The sequence below is a fragment of the Somniosus microcephalus genome, chromosome 17 (genome assembly GCF_052327205.1).
Source record: "Somniosus microcephalus isolate GS21.2 chromosome 17, FLI_Smic_1.0, whole genome shotgun sequence".
In the NCBI taxonomy this organism is placed as follows: domain Eukaryota; kingdom Metazoa; phylum Chordata; class Chondrichthyes; order Squaliformes; family Somniosidae; genus Somniosus; species Somniosus microcephalus.
In genome coordinates, this window is record NC_141003.1 from 67,734,566 (window position 1) to 67,752,613 (window position 18,048).

General features: G+C 45.2%; 1 protein-coding gene across 1 annotated transcript in view; it reads right to left on the minus strand.

Annotated features, from left to right (window-relative positions):
• The window catches only part of snd1 (staphylococcal nuclease and tudor domain containing 1), a 1,037,556-nt gene that overhangs the window by 39,353 nt on the left and 980,155 nt on the right, over window positions 1–18,048 (minus strand). The window contains exons 21-22 of the mRNA XM_086010590.1: window positions 17,762–17,875; window positions 11,526–11,729 (exon numbers count right to left, since the gene is read on the minus strand). Coding sequence (XP_085866716.1) covers window positions 11,526–11,729; window positions 17,762–17,875 — 318 coding nt within the window. The remainder of the gene's footprint in view (window positions 1–11,525; window positions 11,730–17,761; window positions 17,876–18,048) is intronic.

Here is an 18,048-nt window from a genome sequence, read left to right on the forward strand (position 1 = left end):
AGATACTAGAACAGCTCATCAATCCCCATGGTGCTTTACAACCAATGAAGTACCTTTGAAGTGTAGTCATTGTTGTAATGTAGGAAACACGGCAGCCAATTTATGCACAGCAAGCTCCCACAAACTGCTGCACCAGTTAGTGGGATCCCTTACAAATCTGGAGGCTGTCCTTTCTTTTTGAAAACACACACCAAAGGTTTAACATATTTGTTGTTAACATTAATGAGACTCCGAAGCAACTGGGATATAAAGACTTTCAATTAGTGCATCACTTTTCAACATTCATTGAAATATGTCAAATTAAAGAACAATTGTATTGAAAAATTAGAGCCATTCCCTTCTCAGTGGATCATTATCCCTCAAATAGGATTGAAAAAAGGGTCCACCTGATAATTCTCACCTCCACACCAGCCCGTACTTAGAACCACTTGCCATCCTTTCCTCTGTGATTTACATATTAATTTAATTCCTATGGTTAATTAATTTTAACGGCTGTAATTAATTAAAAATCAACCAATCTGTGATCTCATCACACTGAGAATTAATCAGAATATGGCACCGAGAAAGCTGTAAAATTCAAGGGGAAAGGATTTTCTTTTTGCATGCAATACAGAGATACAATATAATCAAGACAAATTAAAAGCTCCTCCTAATGGTCTAGCATGGGGCATCCAAACCGTTTGTTTTCCTGGGCATGAATCGGTGTTTACCTGGGAGGTGCGAGGTGCTGATGGGATGGAGGCAAAAATCAACATCTTCGGGAAATGAGAGGAGAAAATGAGCAGAAGATCCGCACACGTACACGCTCCAGTAAGGGGCAATGAACAGCAATGAGCAGCAGTAGCCTTGGCTAAATCACCTGCTTCTTCTTAAACCAGCGTACTTGCTGCTCCCCTGGCCGACCAGCTAACTCAACACAGACTGGGGATGGAACCACAGAAGATTACATCTTCACTGGCCGTTAGTATATCCTTGATTGTTATGACATAGCCAGTCACTGCCGAGCGTTCTCGGCCCCTCTTCAGTTGCCAGCACAGTTACTGACAGACTCCTTCAAGTAGATTTGATCTGACCTTTGCTACCAGATCATTTGCACTAGCGCCTGGAATACTGAATGCTCTACTGAGCTTACAATATATACACACACATCTTTTAAATTCAAAAGAACATTTATAAAGCATGGCCTGTAAAACTGACACTGAATTTTAGCAGGGCACAATTAAATTATGAGTGCAGAGAACATTTAAAAAAATAATTATAGGCTCTTGCTCTAAAATCAAATATTTAAACAATGCTACATTTCCCATATCCCCTGCAGTTAGAATTCAATAGATTAGTCTGCTACCCCAAAGCCTAGGTGAGTAAAGTCACAGCCAGAACAACTTGCATTTATATAGCACCTTTAACGCAGTAAAACATCCCAAGGCGCTACACAGGAGCATAATTACGACAAAAATTGTCACCGAGCCAAACCGTTTCTTTTCCTGGGCCTGAATCGGTGTTTACCTGGGAGGTGTGAGGTGCTGATGGGAAGGAGATATTAGGACAGGTCACCAAATGCTTGGTCAAGGAGGTAGGTTTTATGGAGCATTTTAAAGGATGAGAGAGGCGGAGAGGTTCAGGGAGGGAATTCTAGAGATGAAGCGCTAAAGAGCTGAAGGCTGCCAATGGTGGAATGAACGGAGTGAGGCTTTCACAAGAGGCCAGAGTTGGAGGAATGAAAAGTTCTTGGAGGATTATCGGCCTGGAGAAGATTACAGAGATATGGTGGGGTGAGGCCATGGAGGGGATTTGAATACCAGGATGAGATTTTTTTTTAATCGAGGTGTTGCTGGACTGGGAGCCAATGTAAGTCAGCAAGGTGATGGGCGAACAGGGCTCGGTGCGAGGTAGGATATGGGAGGCAGTTTTGGATGAGCTCAAGTTTATGGAGGGTGGAACATGAGAGGCCGGCCAGGACAACATTGGAACAGTTGAGTCTGGAGGTGACAAAAGCATGGCTGAGGATTTCAGTAGCAGATGAGCTGAGGCAAGGGCAGAGATGAGCAATGTTATGTAGTTGAAAGTAGAAGGTCTTTGTGATGGAGAGGATGGTCGGAAGCTCAGCTCAGCGTCAAACAGGATGCCAAGTTTGCGAATAGTCTGGCTCAGAGTGCTTTATAAGAGGGAGATGTGAATACTGGGCAGGAAGTAAAGAAAATTAGAAGGAAGGAAACCAAAGGCAGAGTCAAGAGGAGTGACGTTTTAAGAGGCTTTTGAAGGCAGGGAGAGGGACAGCAAGGCAAAGTGATTTTGGAAGAGTTCTAAACGGCAGGCGTGTAAAGGCTGAGGTATCACCTACTAAAGTGTCAACTTGGCTCAATTGGTAGCACTCTTGCTCGAGTCAGAAGGGTGTCGGTTCAAGTTCCACTGTGGACTTGAGCACATAATCTAGGCTGACACTTCAGTGCAATGCTGAAGGAGTGCTCATTGGCTGAGGTGCAATATTTTGGATGAGATGTTAAAGCAAGGTCTTGTGTGTCTGCTCAAGTGGATGTGAAAGATTTGACTGAAAGATAGTGCCCTGGCCAACATTCATCCCTCAGCCAAAACCCGATTATCTGGTCAATCATCCATTTGCTGTTTGCTGTGTGCAATAACTGGTTGCTGCATTTGCCTGCAGGACAACAGTGGCTGCAATTCATTAAGTAATCCATTGGATGTAAAGCACTTTGGAGTGTTCTAATCACAAGATAAAGTTCTACATAAATACAAGTTCTTTTCAACAGTGAAGGTGGAAGGGAAGCAGTAAAAGTAATGGAGAATCATATGGAAGACATGGCTGGAGAACATTACACAAAAGGGGCGGGCGGGGCAAGATGAGGCTTGTCTAGGGATTCAAAAACCAGCAAGAGAATTTTAACCACTTTGTGGAACCTGAGTAAATCCCCTCAAACAGCATTCAATGCCAGTCAAACGCATTTGTCCCAGCTGCAGTGCCCTTGACTATGGCACAGAATTGGTCACACACTTGGCACTATTTATCTCTATAGTGGCAATGCTCCCTTGATGACTCAGTGGATAACGACAGCAGCAGGCGTAGTTATCAGTTCCAGTTTAAGATTCTCAGTCTGTGCTGAATGAGGTGGTCTCAGTGCCACACGAGTAGGGGACCCTACAATTGGTCTCATGCATCCCAGAGAGGAAGGGGAAAAATAAAATGAGCCAGGAGTCCTGCTCCTGACCACTGTCCCAATGACTCTTGTTGGAGAGTGAGTGTATGTAGATGTTGGCCGAGGGCAGGGTGGAACTTGGCTGTGATACTGTCCAAAGTTGAACAGCCAGCCAACACGCACTGCCGAGGCTCACAGATGAAGAATGGCTAATTGGGTGAGTTACTGAAGTGCGGCTGGTACTTGTGTAAACATACCCCAGCAAGAGCCTGTGTCTTCAGGAGAGAAAGGGAGAAAATGGGGAGCGGGAGGAGGGCAGGAATGTTTACAAAGGTAGATAAACGGTTAACTACAATCAAGGCTGAGAATCTAAAGTGAAATACCAATTATAGTTTATTACAGTACAAAAGGATAAGATGATACTTTGGAAAGTTATCAATTACAATTATAAGCAGAAATACATTTTCCCCATTATTGTTATTGCACTAGTACAGCACTCATTGAATATTTAATTACAACAAGCAATAATTAGTTAAGTCTGGAATGAGATGTATGCCTGTCCTTTAGAATACGAGCTGTGCAAATGCTAATTAGATGGGTTTATTAGCACAAATGCAGAAAGCTCAGCAGGATTCACCCCCTCCTCACAGAGACCAGAAACGACATGCTTCACTTCCAATCCATTTTTGGTGCAGTATTTTTGGCCCAATTTCTGTATGTTGTTTACACTTTCAAATTTTTTTATTGGATTTATTTATTGACGCTGAACCTCACAATTAACCCTAACAAACCTCCGCTTGTCATGCAGTCTCGGGAAGCTTTGGTGGCTATTTACAGATTTATAACTCCGGTCTGTCTGGCTTTCTTCTCTCTCTCATTTCCCTCTTCTTCTCCCTGCTATGACTTTACAGTGGTATAAATCATCTGCTCTGCGGTAAAAACACTCCCGATTGCTGCCATATTTCACCCCATAATAAGAGTTCTTTCACAGTTTTATGTTATCGAGGCAGTAGAGATTACAGCATAGTAATGTCAGCCAGGTCTCTCTGCAATCAATCCACTTTATGAGACTCTGCTAGGGTTTGCAAATAAATAATGTACTTTGCAAGTCACAACTGCCACTGATTATTCCGAATCCAGCTCACCTTAGGCAATCGTGCAAAACAAAAACCCCAACAATCGCATTGTCACCCGTGTGCGGAGTGACATTGTGTGATGGGCTGCCCGTCGGCCGTTCCAGTCGAATTCTCTCTGGACTTCATTCAGTATAAAATCGGGACAAAGACTCTTATCCCTCCCCCTCGTTGCCGAGTTGATCTCCGTCAGGGCGGAGGCAGTGGGCCTGCGCTAAGGAAGGAAAAGGGTTTCCATTCTTCATCACTATCCAGTGCACACAACTAGACGGTAAGACAGGATTGGGTCTGTCTGTGATGTGCCCCCATAATAAAATAAACCAGATGGGTTGTTAGAGGGCCTCAGTAGCCACTCCTTATTGGACTGAGCACCGCTTACAGGGTAGCTCAAGTGTGGTAACAACCACCAGACCGTCTCCATTTTGTTCAGTCATATAAAGGAGCTCACTTCTCTTCCAGGATCCAGTTCTGACAAAATTATTTTCATCCAAACAATGACCCATCTATCATTTTTTCCAGGTGCTGTTGGACGTGCTGTGTATTTCCAACTGTTTCTGGAGATTGCAGCTGTTTTGCTTTTTGGGGTCGCATAAATTTGCATTTTATACCAAATTGGGGAGGTGTAGCAAATAATGTAGAGGCTTGCACCAAAATACAGGAAGATACAGAACTGAGTGGTTATACGCCATCAGGAAATATTACATATGTATATACGAATTAGGAGCAGGAGTAGGCCCCTCGAGCCTGCTCCGCCATTCAATAAGATCATGGCTGATCTGATTACTCCACATTCCTGCCTACCCCCGATAACCTTTCACCCCCTTGCTTATCAAGAATCTATCTATCTCTGCCTTAAAAATATTCAAAGACTCTGCTTCCACTGCCCTCTGAGGAAGAGAGTTCCAAAGAGACCCTCTGTGAGAAAAAAATTCTCATCTCTGCCTTAAATGGGCGACCCCTTATTTTTAAACAGTGACCCCTAGTTCTAGATTCTCCCACAAGAAGAAACAGCCTCTCCACATCCACCCTGTCCAGACCCCTCAGGATCTTATATGTTTCAATCAAGTCACCTCTTACTCTTCTAAACTCCAGCGGATACAAGCCTAGCCTGTCCAACCTTTCCTCATAAGACAACCCGCCCATTCCAGGTATTAGTCTAGTAAACCTTCTCTGAACTGATTCCAACGCATTTACATCCTTCCTTAAATAAGGAGACCAATATTGAACAGGCTGGGGCTCTTTTCTCTAGAAAAGAGAAGGCTGAGGGGTGGCTTGATAGAGGTAGGTAGAGAAGATATTTCCATGTGTGTGTGTGTGTGTGTGTGTGTGTGTGTGTGGTTGGGGGGGGGGGGGGGGGGAGAGACCAAAACTAGGGGTCAAAAATATTATAGATCGTCACTAATAAACCCAATAGGGAATTCAGGAGAAATATCTTTACCCAGAGAGTGTTTAAACTGTGGAACGTGCTACCACAAGGAGTAGTTGAGGCGAATAGCATAGATGCATTTAAGTGGACGCTAGATAAAACACATGAGTGAGAAAGAAATAGGTTATGCTGATAGGGTTAGATAAAGATGGGTGGGAGGAGGCTCGTGTGGAGCATAAATACCAGCATGGATCAGTTGGACCAAATGGCCTGTTTCTATGCTGTACATTCAATGTAATTCTATGTATTATAGACAGGCTTGCATATGTGAGGGAGAAGGGGATAGAGGGATATGGGGGCAGGGTGGGAAGAGGTAATTAGGGTGGGAGGAGGTCAGTGTGATGCATGAACCAGTTAAGAACATAAGAAATAGGAGCAGGAGTAGGCCATTCGGCCTCTCAAGGCTGCTCCACCATTCCATAAGATCATGGCTGATCTTCTACCTCAACTCCATCTTCCCGCGCTATCTGCATATCTCTTGATTCCCTTAGCATCCAAAAATCTATCACTGTCTTGAAACTTAATGACTGAGCATTCACAGCCCTCTGGGGTAGACAATTCCAACGATTCACCACCCTCTGAGTGAAAAAATTTCTCCTCATCTCAGTCCTAAATGGCCGACCCCTTATTCTGAGACTGTGACCCCTGGTTCTAGACTGCCCAGCCAGAGGAAACATCCTCTCAGCATCTACCATGTCAAGCCCCTTCAGAACTTTATGTTTCAATGAGATCACCTCTCATTCTTCTAAACTCTAAGGAATATAGTCCTAGTCTAGGACAATCCCCTCATCCCACGAATCAGTCTAGTGAACCTTTGTTGCACTCCCTCTAAGGCAAGTATATCCTTCCTTAGGTAAGGAGACCAAAACTGTACACAGTACTCTAGGTGTTTTCTCACCAAGGCCCTGTATAACTGCAGTAAGACCTCTTTACTCTTATACTCCAACACCTTTGTAATAACATACCATTTCCTTTCCTAATTGCTTGCTGTACCTACTTGTTAACTTTCAGCGATTCATGTACAAGGACACCCAGGTCCCTCTGAACACCAACATTTCCCTTTCTCACCATTTAAAAAATATTCTGCTTTTCTATTTTTCCTACCAAAGTGGATAACTTCACACTTCTCCACATTATATTCCATCGGCCATGTTCTTGGCCACTCACTAAACCTTTCTATATCCCTTTGCAGCCTCTTTGCGTCATCCTCACAGCTTACTTTCCCACCTAACTTTATATCGTCAGCAAACTTGGATACATTACATTCGGTCCCCTCATCTAAGTCACTGATATTTTTTTTATTCGTTTATGAGATGTGGGCGTCGCTGGCAAGGCCAGCATTTATTTCCCATCCCTAATTGCCCTTGAGAAGGTGGTGGTGAGCCGCCTTCTTGAAACATAGAAGATAGGAGCAGGAGTAGGCCATTCGGCCCCTTGAGCCTGCTCCGCCATTTAATGAGATCATGGCTGATCATCCAAATTCAGTACCCTGTCCCTGCCTTCTCCCCATACCCCTTGATCCCTTTAGCCTTAAGAAATATATCTAACTCCTTCTTGAATATATTTAATGAATTGGCCTCAACTGCCTTCTGTGGTAGAGAATTCCACAGGTTCACCACTCTCTGGGTGAAGAAATTCCTCCTCATCGCTGTCCTAAATGGCTTACCCCTTTATCTTTAGACTGTGACCCCTGGTTCTGGACTCCCCCACCATCGGGAACATCCTTCCTGCATCTAGTCTGTCTAGTCCTGTTAGAAACATAAAAACATAGAAGACAGGAGCAGGAGTAGGCCATTCAGCCCCTTGAGCCTGCTCCGCCTTCCTGCATCTAGTCTGTTTAGTCCTGTTAGAATTTTATAAGTTTCAATGAGATCCCCTCTCATTCTTCTGAACTCTAGCGAATATAAGCCTAATAATCGGCCCAATCTCTCTTCATATGTCATTCCTGCCATCCCAGGTATTAGTCTGGTGAATCTTCGCTGCATTCCCTCCATGGCAAGAACATCCTTCCTCAGATAAGGCGACCAAAACTGCACACAATACTCAAGGTGTGGTCTCACCAAGGCCCTGTACAACTGCAGCAAGACATCCTTGCTCCTGTACTCGAATCCTCTCACTATGAAGGCCAGCATACCATTTGCCTTCTTAACCACCTGCTGAACCTGCATGCTTACCTTCAGCGACTGGTGCACAAGGACACCCAGGTCTCGTTGCACTTCCCCTTCTCCCAATCTATTGCCGTTCAGATAATAATCTGCCTTCCTGTTTTTGCCACCGAAGTGGATAACCTCGCATTTATCCACATTATACTGCATCTGCCCAATCGCCCAACCTGTCCAAATCATACTGGAGTTTCTCTGCATCCTCCTCACAGCATACATGCCCACCCAGCTTTGTGTCGTCTGCAAACTTGGAGATATTACATCTAGTTCCCTCGTCTAGATCATTAATATATATTGTGAATAACTGGGGACCCAGCACCGATCCCTGCGGTACCCCACTAGTCACTGCCTGCCACTCGGAAAAAGACCCGTTTATTCCAACTCTTTGCTTGCTGTCTGCCAACCAGTTCTCTATCCAAGTCAGTACCTTACCCCCAATCCCATGTGCTTTAACTTTACACGCTAATCTCTTATGCGGAACCTTATCGAAAGCCTTCTGAAAGTCCAAATACACCACATCCACTGGTTCTCCCATATCTATTTTACCAGTTACATCCTCAAAAAATTCCAGTAGATTAGTCAAGCACAATTTACCTTTTGCAAATCCATGTTGACTTTGTCCGATCTTGTCACTGTTTTCCAAGTGCTCTGCTATTACATCTTTTATAATGGACTCTAGCATTTTCCCCACTACCGATGTCAGGCTTACCGGTCTATAATTTCCTGTTTTCTCTCTACCACCTTTTTTGAACAGTGGGGTTACATTAGCTATCCTCCAATCCATGGGAACTGTTCCAGAGTCTACAGAATTTTGGAAGATGACCAGCAATGCATCTACTATTTCTAGGGCCACTTCCTTAAGTACCCTAGGATGTAGATTATCAGGCCCTGGGGATTTATCGGCCTTCAATCCCGTCAATTTCCCTAACACCATTTCCCTACAAATACTGATTTCATTCAGTTCCTCCCTCTCATTAGACCCTATGTTTCCAGTTGAACTGCTGCAGTCCTGGGTAAGATTGTAAATAGCTGAGACCCAATCACTGATCCCTGCGGTACCCCAATAGTTACAGCCTGTCAACCCGAAAATGACCTGTTTATTGTCTGTTAACCAATCCTCAATCCATGCTAATATATTACCCCCGATCCCATGAGCCCTAATTTAGTGTAATAACCTCTTGTGTGGCACTTTATTGAATGCTTTCTGAAAATCCAAATACACTACATCCACTGGTTCTCCCTTATCTTCCCTGCTACTTACAACCTCAAAAAACTCTTAGATTTGTCAAACAACAGTTCCCTTTCATAAATCTGTCTCGACTCTGCCCAATCATATTACGATTTTCCAAGTGCCCTTTTACCATGTCCCTAATAATAGATTCTAGCATTTCCCCTATTACTGATGTCAAGCTAAGTGGGCGATAGTTCCCGTTCTCTCCCCCATCTTTCTTGAATAGCGGGGGTTACGTTTGCTACCTTCCAATCTACGGGGACCGTTCTCGAATCTCGGGAATTCCGGAAGTACAAAACCAATGCATCCACTATCTCTGTAGCCACCTCTTTTAAAACCCTAGAATGTAGGCCATCAGGTCCAATTGGGCTGAGTTGGTTTGTTTCTGTTATAGATTCAATGTAATTATGTGTAATTACTGAATGATGCCAACAGACTCTAATTTGGAGTTGAACACTGAACAATTCAAACAGCAATATCAGAATCCGACTGCATAACAATTGCTCTTTTTGCTGTCGCATGTTTGTGCTGGGCCCCTTGGTGCTGACTACAGCTAACTTACACTGTGGTGCAGATACAACAATACCAGAACTGCAGATGTGCAGTCGTGTTTGTGACTGTTCCCACGTTGGGAGCACTATGGGTTCAGGTGGCCTGAGGCCAGAATCAAAATGCAAGAGCCGCAGCAATTCCCCATCGCTGTCGGACGCAGCTGCTGAAATGCTCCTGGGGGATGGTGCCCAGTGTCTCTAAAAGCACTGGCGTTGAGTTAATTAATGCTGCCAGGATACCTCGGACAGTGCCCTTGCCTTTGGAGGAAACACTGTTGGGTAAAGGACATATTAGACGTCACAGGGACGGCACCTAACCCGAAAGAACAGTTAGTGTGGTGTGTTAAAGAAATACTCTGCGTTGTGTAGAAAGCTCCTATATTTGCAGCATGTTTGGAGTCAGTGTGGCAGTTTCAATTGTGCAAGTTGAACAGTGATGACATCTTACCCAGAGTGCACTCCAAGAAAAGGAAGTAACAACTTTCCGCCAGAGCTTCATAGAATGGTGCAGCAAAGGAGGAGGCCAGTCGGCCCATCGTGCCTGTGCTAGCTCTTTGAAAGAGCTATTCAATTAGTCCCACTTCTTTGCTCTCTCCCCATAGCCTTGTAAATTTCTCCTTTTCAAGTATTTACCCAATTCCCTTTTGAAAGTTAATATTGAATCTGCTTCCACCACCCTTTCAGGCAGTGCATTCCAGTTTAAGAAGCACAATTCCAAACACATAGCAGAATCAGTCTGCAACTACCATATATACTCATGTGTAAAGCAAGCTGCTGTGATTCCACCCAACAAACCTAAAGAACCTGGTCAAGTAGGAGATGAAGGTGGACATTACAAAACATTCTCTTGGTATCAGCTGACATCCACAGATAAATTTGCTTTTTTGCTCATTCCCATCAGCTGTTGCTCTGTTCCTCTGGTGCTGCAATATTTAAATGGCAACACTCCTTCTGCTGACTTAAGTCTCCTCTCCCAGTATCTATCCGGCTGGCCTGTGTTTAGTTTTAGATCGGCAGTGGGAGTCGGGGCTGAAGTCAGGAAGGAGGGTCACTGCAGCTCCAGAGTGACAACTGACGGGACTGCACTAATATGGTAAAACAAAAGCAAAATACTGCGTATGCTGGAAATTTGAAACAAAACCCAAAAATGCTGGAAAGCCCTCGGCAGGTCAGGCAGCATCTGTGGAGAGAGAAAGAAACTAGTTAATGTTTCAGCTCAATGAAAGTCCTGACGAAAGGTCATCGAGCTGAAACATTAACCCTGTTTTTCTCTCCACAGATGCTGCCTGACCAGCTGAGTGTTTTCCAGCATTTTCTGTTTTTATTACACTGACACGGTGCTGCTGCAGCAGCCATCGTGCAAAATTGCTCCACCAGGAAGAAAACCCAATGGAGGACAAGACCTGTATTTAACACAATCACTCCCCTCTTTTAGCCCCAGACAGAGATGTTAAATTCTAGTCTTTTTGGTATGCTCGTTACCTTGTTAAAATGTACCCCCTTCTTTAATAGGTGGGGCTTTCCAACAAGAAAGAAACAATCCCAACAGGAACAGCGCATCAACGATCAGCACATCAATAGAAACATAGAAAAATAGGAGCAGGAGTCGGCCATTCAGCCCTTCGCGCCTGCTCCGTCATTCAATATGATCATAGCTGATCCTCTATCTCAATACCATATTCCTGCTCTCTCCCCATACCCCTTGATGCCTTTTGTGTCTATCTATCTATCTATCTATCTCTTAAATATATTCAGGGACTTGGCCTCCACAGCCTTCTGTGGTAGAGAATTCCACAGGTTCACCACCCTCTGAGTGAAGAAATTTCTCATCGCTGCTCCAGGCTGATGGAACTATTGAGCAGTCACTTACCACTTTCTGCAAGTGTTTCTCCTTGCGCGCGTCCACCATCACAAGCCCCTCCTTGACCAGTCCAAGGCCCACATCATCCTTAGAGTCAGCAAACTGCAGCGTGACAAACGAGCAGCTGGGTCCCCCAAATTCAACGTTCAGCAGGCACTGGGTGTTCTGAATATCCCTGACGACACTGTCGATTGCATCGGCTTTAGCATCTTCCTGCAGGAGAGAACAAGACGATGATCAGGACTGTAGCTAATCCACACCGTTCATTTATTAGCAGTAGATTACAACCGGTCACAACTCGTCAGGAGCGAGCCTTTTGGCTGAGTGGTAGTATTTCCACCTCTGGAGTGGAGACCGGAGCTGCGGCTCTGAATTCCGGGATGATATCCAGTGGGATACTAGCGTCCAGTGGGTGTGAGTGACCCCCCCCCACTCATCAGCTGGTATAAAGATGGTTATGGCCATGGAAGGAGGGTTGACATTGCAGCCTGTCACACCGTTAATCAGCTTGCAAACCCTTCACACTGTTCTCCAAGGGAAGAGTGCGAAGATATAAAAACTCATCAAGTTTGAGCTGTCAGCTTGGCTCAGTTGTTAACACTCCTAAGATTGTGGGTTCAGGTCCCACTTCACAACTTGAACATATTTCAACCCAGCATTGAAGGGTGCTGCACTGTTAGAGGCATGAGGATGTGATGTTAAACTAAGGCCTCACCTACTTGTTCCTGTGGTTAATATTGCTACAAGTCATGCTCTCCTGAAGGTGCCACTGAGTCACATTGTTGGGGCAGTGTAGAGCAGGGCAAACAGTAGCTGGATCAGTGTGTCACAGGTGCCCAGGGGACCCACATATGACTAAAGAGCTTTGAGAGTTAGGACAATTACACTTAAATACCACATCCAGCTGCAACTCTATTTTGTAGTTTTATGTCTCTCTTCCTCTCTCTCCCCTCACTTTTGTCTCTTTCCTTTTTTCTAACCTCCCTTTCTTCTCTAATGGTTCTTGAATGTGTTGTTGCTTTACAGCAAGGATGCATTAACCCACTGGAGGAGCTGCAGCCATGACAGTCACATCAACACGGAGATGTTACGCTGCTTTTATATTTGTGCTGTTTTAATATTGGTTCTGGGAGACCAGCAGTGAGCCGGCTGCTGGTGTGCACCCTTCTACAACCGGCTTTACTTATCCTGGCAGCACACGTGAAGTCCTAGTTTTTCCTCAAGTCTATGGGGGAAAAATTGAGTATAGCCCCGTTTGGGGTGCCAGCCTCGCCAGGGCGCTAAAAGTAGCGCCCCGGAAGCATTCGCGGCCGCCCACCAGAAATTGAGTGGTAGTACCCCAAAGGGAAGCGCGGCGCTACCGGAGGCGCCCCGCATCCCTCTTGGGGCACTGCGACTGAATATCGTGGCGCAATGTGCCGCAGCGCCACACGCTGCGGCACGTCGCACTGCGGTATTGCAGGCCTTCCTCCCCTTCTTAAAGGGAAGGGGCCTTGTGCAGCGCGATCTGGAGCCCAGCTGGGCCCCCGAGGATCATGAGTGCAGGCAAAAGAGCCCGGCACCGCGGAGAAGTGCCGGGCTCTTGGAACGCAGCCGGCACTCCGCGTCGGGGGGGGGGGGGGGGTCAGGAGGCTGGGGACAGCAGCGCAGGCAGGTGCTGGCATGCGGCCAACAACAAAAATGGCCGCCCCGCACCTCCTTTAATTTGCGCCTCCCCGGCCGCAGGTAGGCCCCCCCCCGCACTGAACCGGTTGGACATAGCGTCCGGTGGTAAATCAGGGGGCGCTGCCAAATATCGCGGCCGGGGCATCAGCGGGGCGCTGCGCACACCGATTACGTCATCGGTAGCGGCGCAGCGCTAACGGCTAGCGCCACCACCAGCGTACCGTGGAATTTAGCGGGAGGCGTGAACAGTGCCGCGCCCGGGCGCCAGTTGGCTTGTGACCCACTTAGCGCCCTCTTAAGGTGCTAACGGGTGGTGCAGCCAACTGAATTTCACCCCCCATGAGTCTTACCCAGATAAGAGAGCCAGATTCAGCACAGTAAATGCCAAGAGCCAGTTCACAGATCCTTGTCACCCAGAAGCCAAATTAAAACGGCACCAGCATAAAAGTAACTCAAGATAAGACTAAATTGATAGCCAGTGTGAATCTGCACCCCAAGTGAGTGATTAAAGGAAGGTTCTCCCCTATTATTCCTCATATAGCCAGTTCCAGAACTCAACAGCCATCCAGTTTGGTGGGGTGGGGTGATGGTGGTGGTTGGGAAGGCAGTGTTTATACACTCAGGGATATACCTGTTTATACACTGTATGAATAGAACTGCGTTTATGTGTTCAACCATAAATGTATTTTGATGCTTTGGCAACATAAGATGTACCTTATCATGCCAATAAAGCGATTTGAACTGAATTGAATTGAATTGACAGAGAGATTAGATATTTCAGGAGGAAAGGGCTGGAGAAAATCCGGTGTGAAGCCCAGAGATGGTTCTTTACAGCTAGTGAGGGAGAAGCTACCTTGATTTGAAACAATACATTACAGTGGTGACTACACTTCAAACGTATTTAATTGGCTATAAAGCACTTTGGAACGTCCCGAGGTCGTGAAAAGTGTTATATAAATCCAAGTCTTTCTTTTATGTAGGAATATTCAAACAAAATGTATCTCTTTTTTTAAACAAATTTCAAAGTCTGTGCCGAGTAAGTACCCTATGCCCAGTCGGTAACACCACCAACTCTATGGACGGTGAAGGCTGCAGATCAGAAGGGCTCAGGTCAATTCCTGGTCTGTGCCAAGTTTGGAATGTGGGTGTCGCTGGCAAGGCCTGCTTTTATTGCCCATCCCTAATTGCCCTTGAACAACTGAGTGACTCGCTAGGCCATTTCAGAGGGCAGTTAAGAGTCAACCACATTGCTGAGAGTCTGGAGTCACATATCGGCCAGACCGGGTAAGGACGGCAGATTTCCTTCCCTAAAGGACATTAGTGAACCAGATGGGTTTTTACAATGATCCAGTAGTTTCATGGTCACCATTACTGATACTAGCTTTTTATCCCAGATTTATTTAAATTAACTGAATTTAAGTTCCACAGCTGCCGTGTCCGGATCACTAGTCCAGGCCTCTGGATTACTAGTCCAGTAACAAACACTACACTACCATCCCCGGATGAAGTGTTCTGATCTCAGCCAGGGTGGCATGTGAATGCTACAAGTGACCAGAGCACCCCGGGCTAAGGAGGGAACAGCCATTCAGGGTTCCCCTCTCCTAATCACTAAAGGGAGAGTCCCGTTAGATAGTGCGCGGGTGTGAATATTGAGGGGACAGTATAACGCTTGGCTGGGATGGATGCTGTGATCAAACAGCCTGCGCACACTCACCATCTGGACTCATGCATGAAGAATGGCCACGGATAAGTTACCAGAGGGGTGCTTGGCATCTGTGGAAGTGTAAAACAGCAGCAAGTCTATGCTCGCAAGGGAAAGGGTGGGGGGGGGGGGGGGAGAAACAGAAATGTCTAATATCCAACCCGAGATTTTCAGAAATATTTTTAAGCTGTTGACTGCACTCACCTACTCAGTGAGAATGCCTTGGCCTGTCAACACTACAAGGTGTCAGGGGTGCGTGGGAAGAAGTTGAATAACGATACTCTGAACTCGCTGGATTATAAATATTTCTACAAACTGTAAGATATGGCTCTTCATTCAATTTCTGCAATCTTATTTTCCAGGCAAAAGGGCAGGGGAGAAGGAAATGCCTTAGACCAAATGAGCCCAGTTTAATTAACTATTTACTGTTATGAGCTAAATTAAATATATAAATTAGTAATTCCCTCAAGAGGTATACATTCATTATACTTGCAAATTATAAAAGAAAGAGACTAATGGAATCGACTCAGGGTTGCTAGGGAACCAAACACTCTTTAGTTGAGCGAACATGCTGTAGGACAGTTGATAAGTGTCGCTTTGAAGTTGCAATGATGTTCCCAAGTGGCCAGAAGCTCGATAATTTACAACAGTTTCAACATGTTGGCTTCCAAATATGGCATCCAAAACACTCTTCCCTCCACTCTCGACAGTGTTGAAATCGAGTCTCCTCACACTAATCTATATAACCCTTTCTTTTCTGGGACCTCAACACTGTGGAATTCTTTCCCTCCCTTTTTATAGTCGAGAGACTTTTATAACCCCACGCTTGGCGGCATCTAATTACTAACAACAAAAAATGCTGGAAATAAAGGCCAGTCAGCATTGGTAAAAGAGAGAAGACAGTTTAACAATTTAGGCACACTCAAAGCGTTAAATTTTTCACTCGCTGATATTTGCTCATTACAGGGAAAGTTCCTCACCGCCTCCTCACAAAAAAACCACCTGCAGCAATAATGTGGGGCACAACCAGTATCTGGTTCCATTCATCACCCCCTTCCAATCATTCCTCAGTGCTCGAGGTAAGAGATGTTAGTGCAGGGGAATGGACTACACTCCATTTTGGCATATAGTGCCCGTCAGCATCAAGCACTCCCAGGGCAGGTACAGCATGGCTAGCTGAAGAGTAAAGCTTTCTCTACTCTGCCTTCCAGGATCGTCACCAGGTCAGGTACAACACAGTAGAAATAAAAAGAAAATTGCGAATGCTGGAAACCTGCAACAATAACAGCATTTTACAGCCCTTCAGGGACATCAGAGTCAGGTGCACTGTAAATCTTCCTGTTTTATTCCATCCGTGTCTCTTAACCAGCATTTACCGCATGAATGTGACATCTTGCATCTGGCTTGGCTTCAGAGGGAATGCCAATTTAGTTCCTGATTATGGGGCAGTTCTGTACTGTTAATTTATGCACATTAAAACGGAGTCAAAAACTCATTATACTTTGGAATCTTAACAGGCAGGAGAGAGAAGAATGTTCATTCTAGCGTCCTGGGCTAGAGTCGAATGCAGATTCTAGAATTGAAAGTGCCAGCCAATCTCTTCAGGATCCCTCTTGGACAGACTTGTATTGATAATGCAGCCAATCGCATCTCAAAAGGTCTTGAAGTAGTTTGCAGAGAATGAGTGTAGTGACTGTTAGACATAGGCAAAGGCCGCAATCATTTTGCACACATCAGTCAGATGAATTATTTACTTAATGTGTTTTTGGTTGAGTGAGGAATGTTGACCAGGACACCAGGAACACACTCTGCTTCTTCAAATAGTGTCCTGGGATACATAACATTCAACTGAACCTTCAACACAGGCAGACAGGGCTGTGGCCTAATATCTTATCGACTGAACAAAAAACACAATCAGCTATAATAAATGCACTGCAAACTTTATCTTGGGCTATTTTGAAGGTATTTGCTTGTACAATTAAGTGTCAATAAGATCACTGAAGTGTTCCTCAATCCGAGCCTGCAGTTCTACTCTGGTTGATTGAGCTCCAATACACTGCGGCACAGGAACCCATCCCAAACGTTGCTTCAGGTGAGGCCACTGGTGTTCAATTTCTGAAAGACATCCAGTGCGCGCGCACACACTTCTGTGTACCAGACTTTCAAGACGAGGACTTTTAAGAACTAACTAAAACAAGCTTGCTCCTTTTTCATGGATCAATTCCATCTACCCACCTTCTCACCATATCCCTCAGTCCTCTCCAGAAACACATCTAATCATCTCTTTAAGCGTTTTATATCCTTCAAAGTCCAACGCAGTCATTTCACAAACTCGGACTAACCTCTCTTGTTGCTCAATAACGTCCTAATTTTTAAGCTTGCATCCCCAGAACACTCGGAAGTTATTACAAGGCAAGTATAAGGGGTTCAAGATGGTGTTCAGAGTGTGCAGGGTGATCTTATTCATTATCACAGCCCTAGTTTTGCCAACTACAGATGCCAACATGTTCTCCATATCACTAATGCGGAATGGAACCCCTACTGAAGTGCCAATCATGGTTGTGTAACTACTGAAAACCAATACAGTAGTTGACTTGTCATCTAAAATCACAGTGCTGGCACATGCCACATCCAGATATCGCTCAGTAATGGCATTACAATTTCAGTGCAGTGCAGTGGTGGGTGGGGGACATTTTAAATCACTTCCACTTGAACTGTGGAGAAATAACCCATTAGATACCCTCCTCTTACGATTGGCTGCAGTTTTTTCTACACTTGTACACTGGGTTATAGAATCACAAACCCGACTGATCGACGAACATTGAAAACGAACTCTTGCATGCGTTGGAAGGGGTTACTCGGCTGCAATCTTACTTACATCTTGTGGCACCTGGATATATGCAAAAGTATACTCTGTGGCCTGAGGGGGCAGGGTTCGTGTGCTGAAGGTAGGCGGCAGAACACCTAGACGAACAGATGCCACATTTTCTTTCTGAGGGAAAGAATAACAACAATCAGCACGTCTCACCATGCAGTGAATACAACAACAACTTGCATTTATATAGCATCTTTAATGTAGAGTTTTTACAGGAGCATAATCAGACAGAATTCGACACCGAGCCACATAAGGAGATACTAGGACAGGTGACCAGAAGCTAGGTCAAA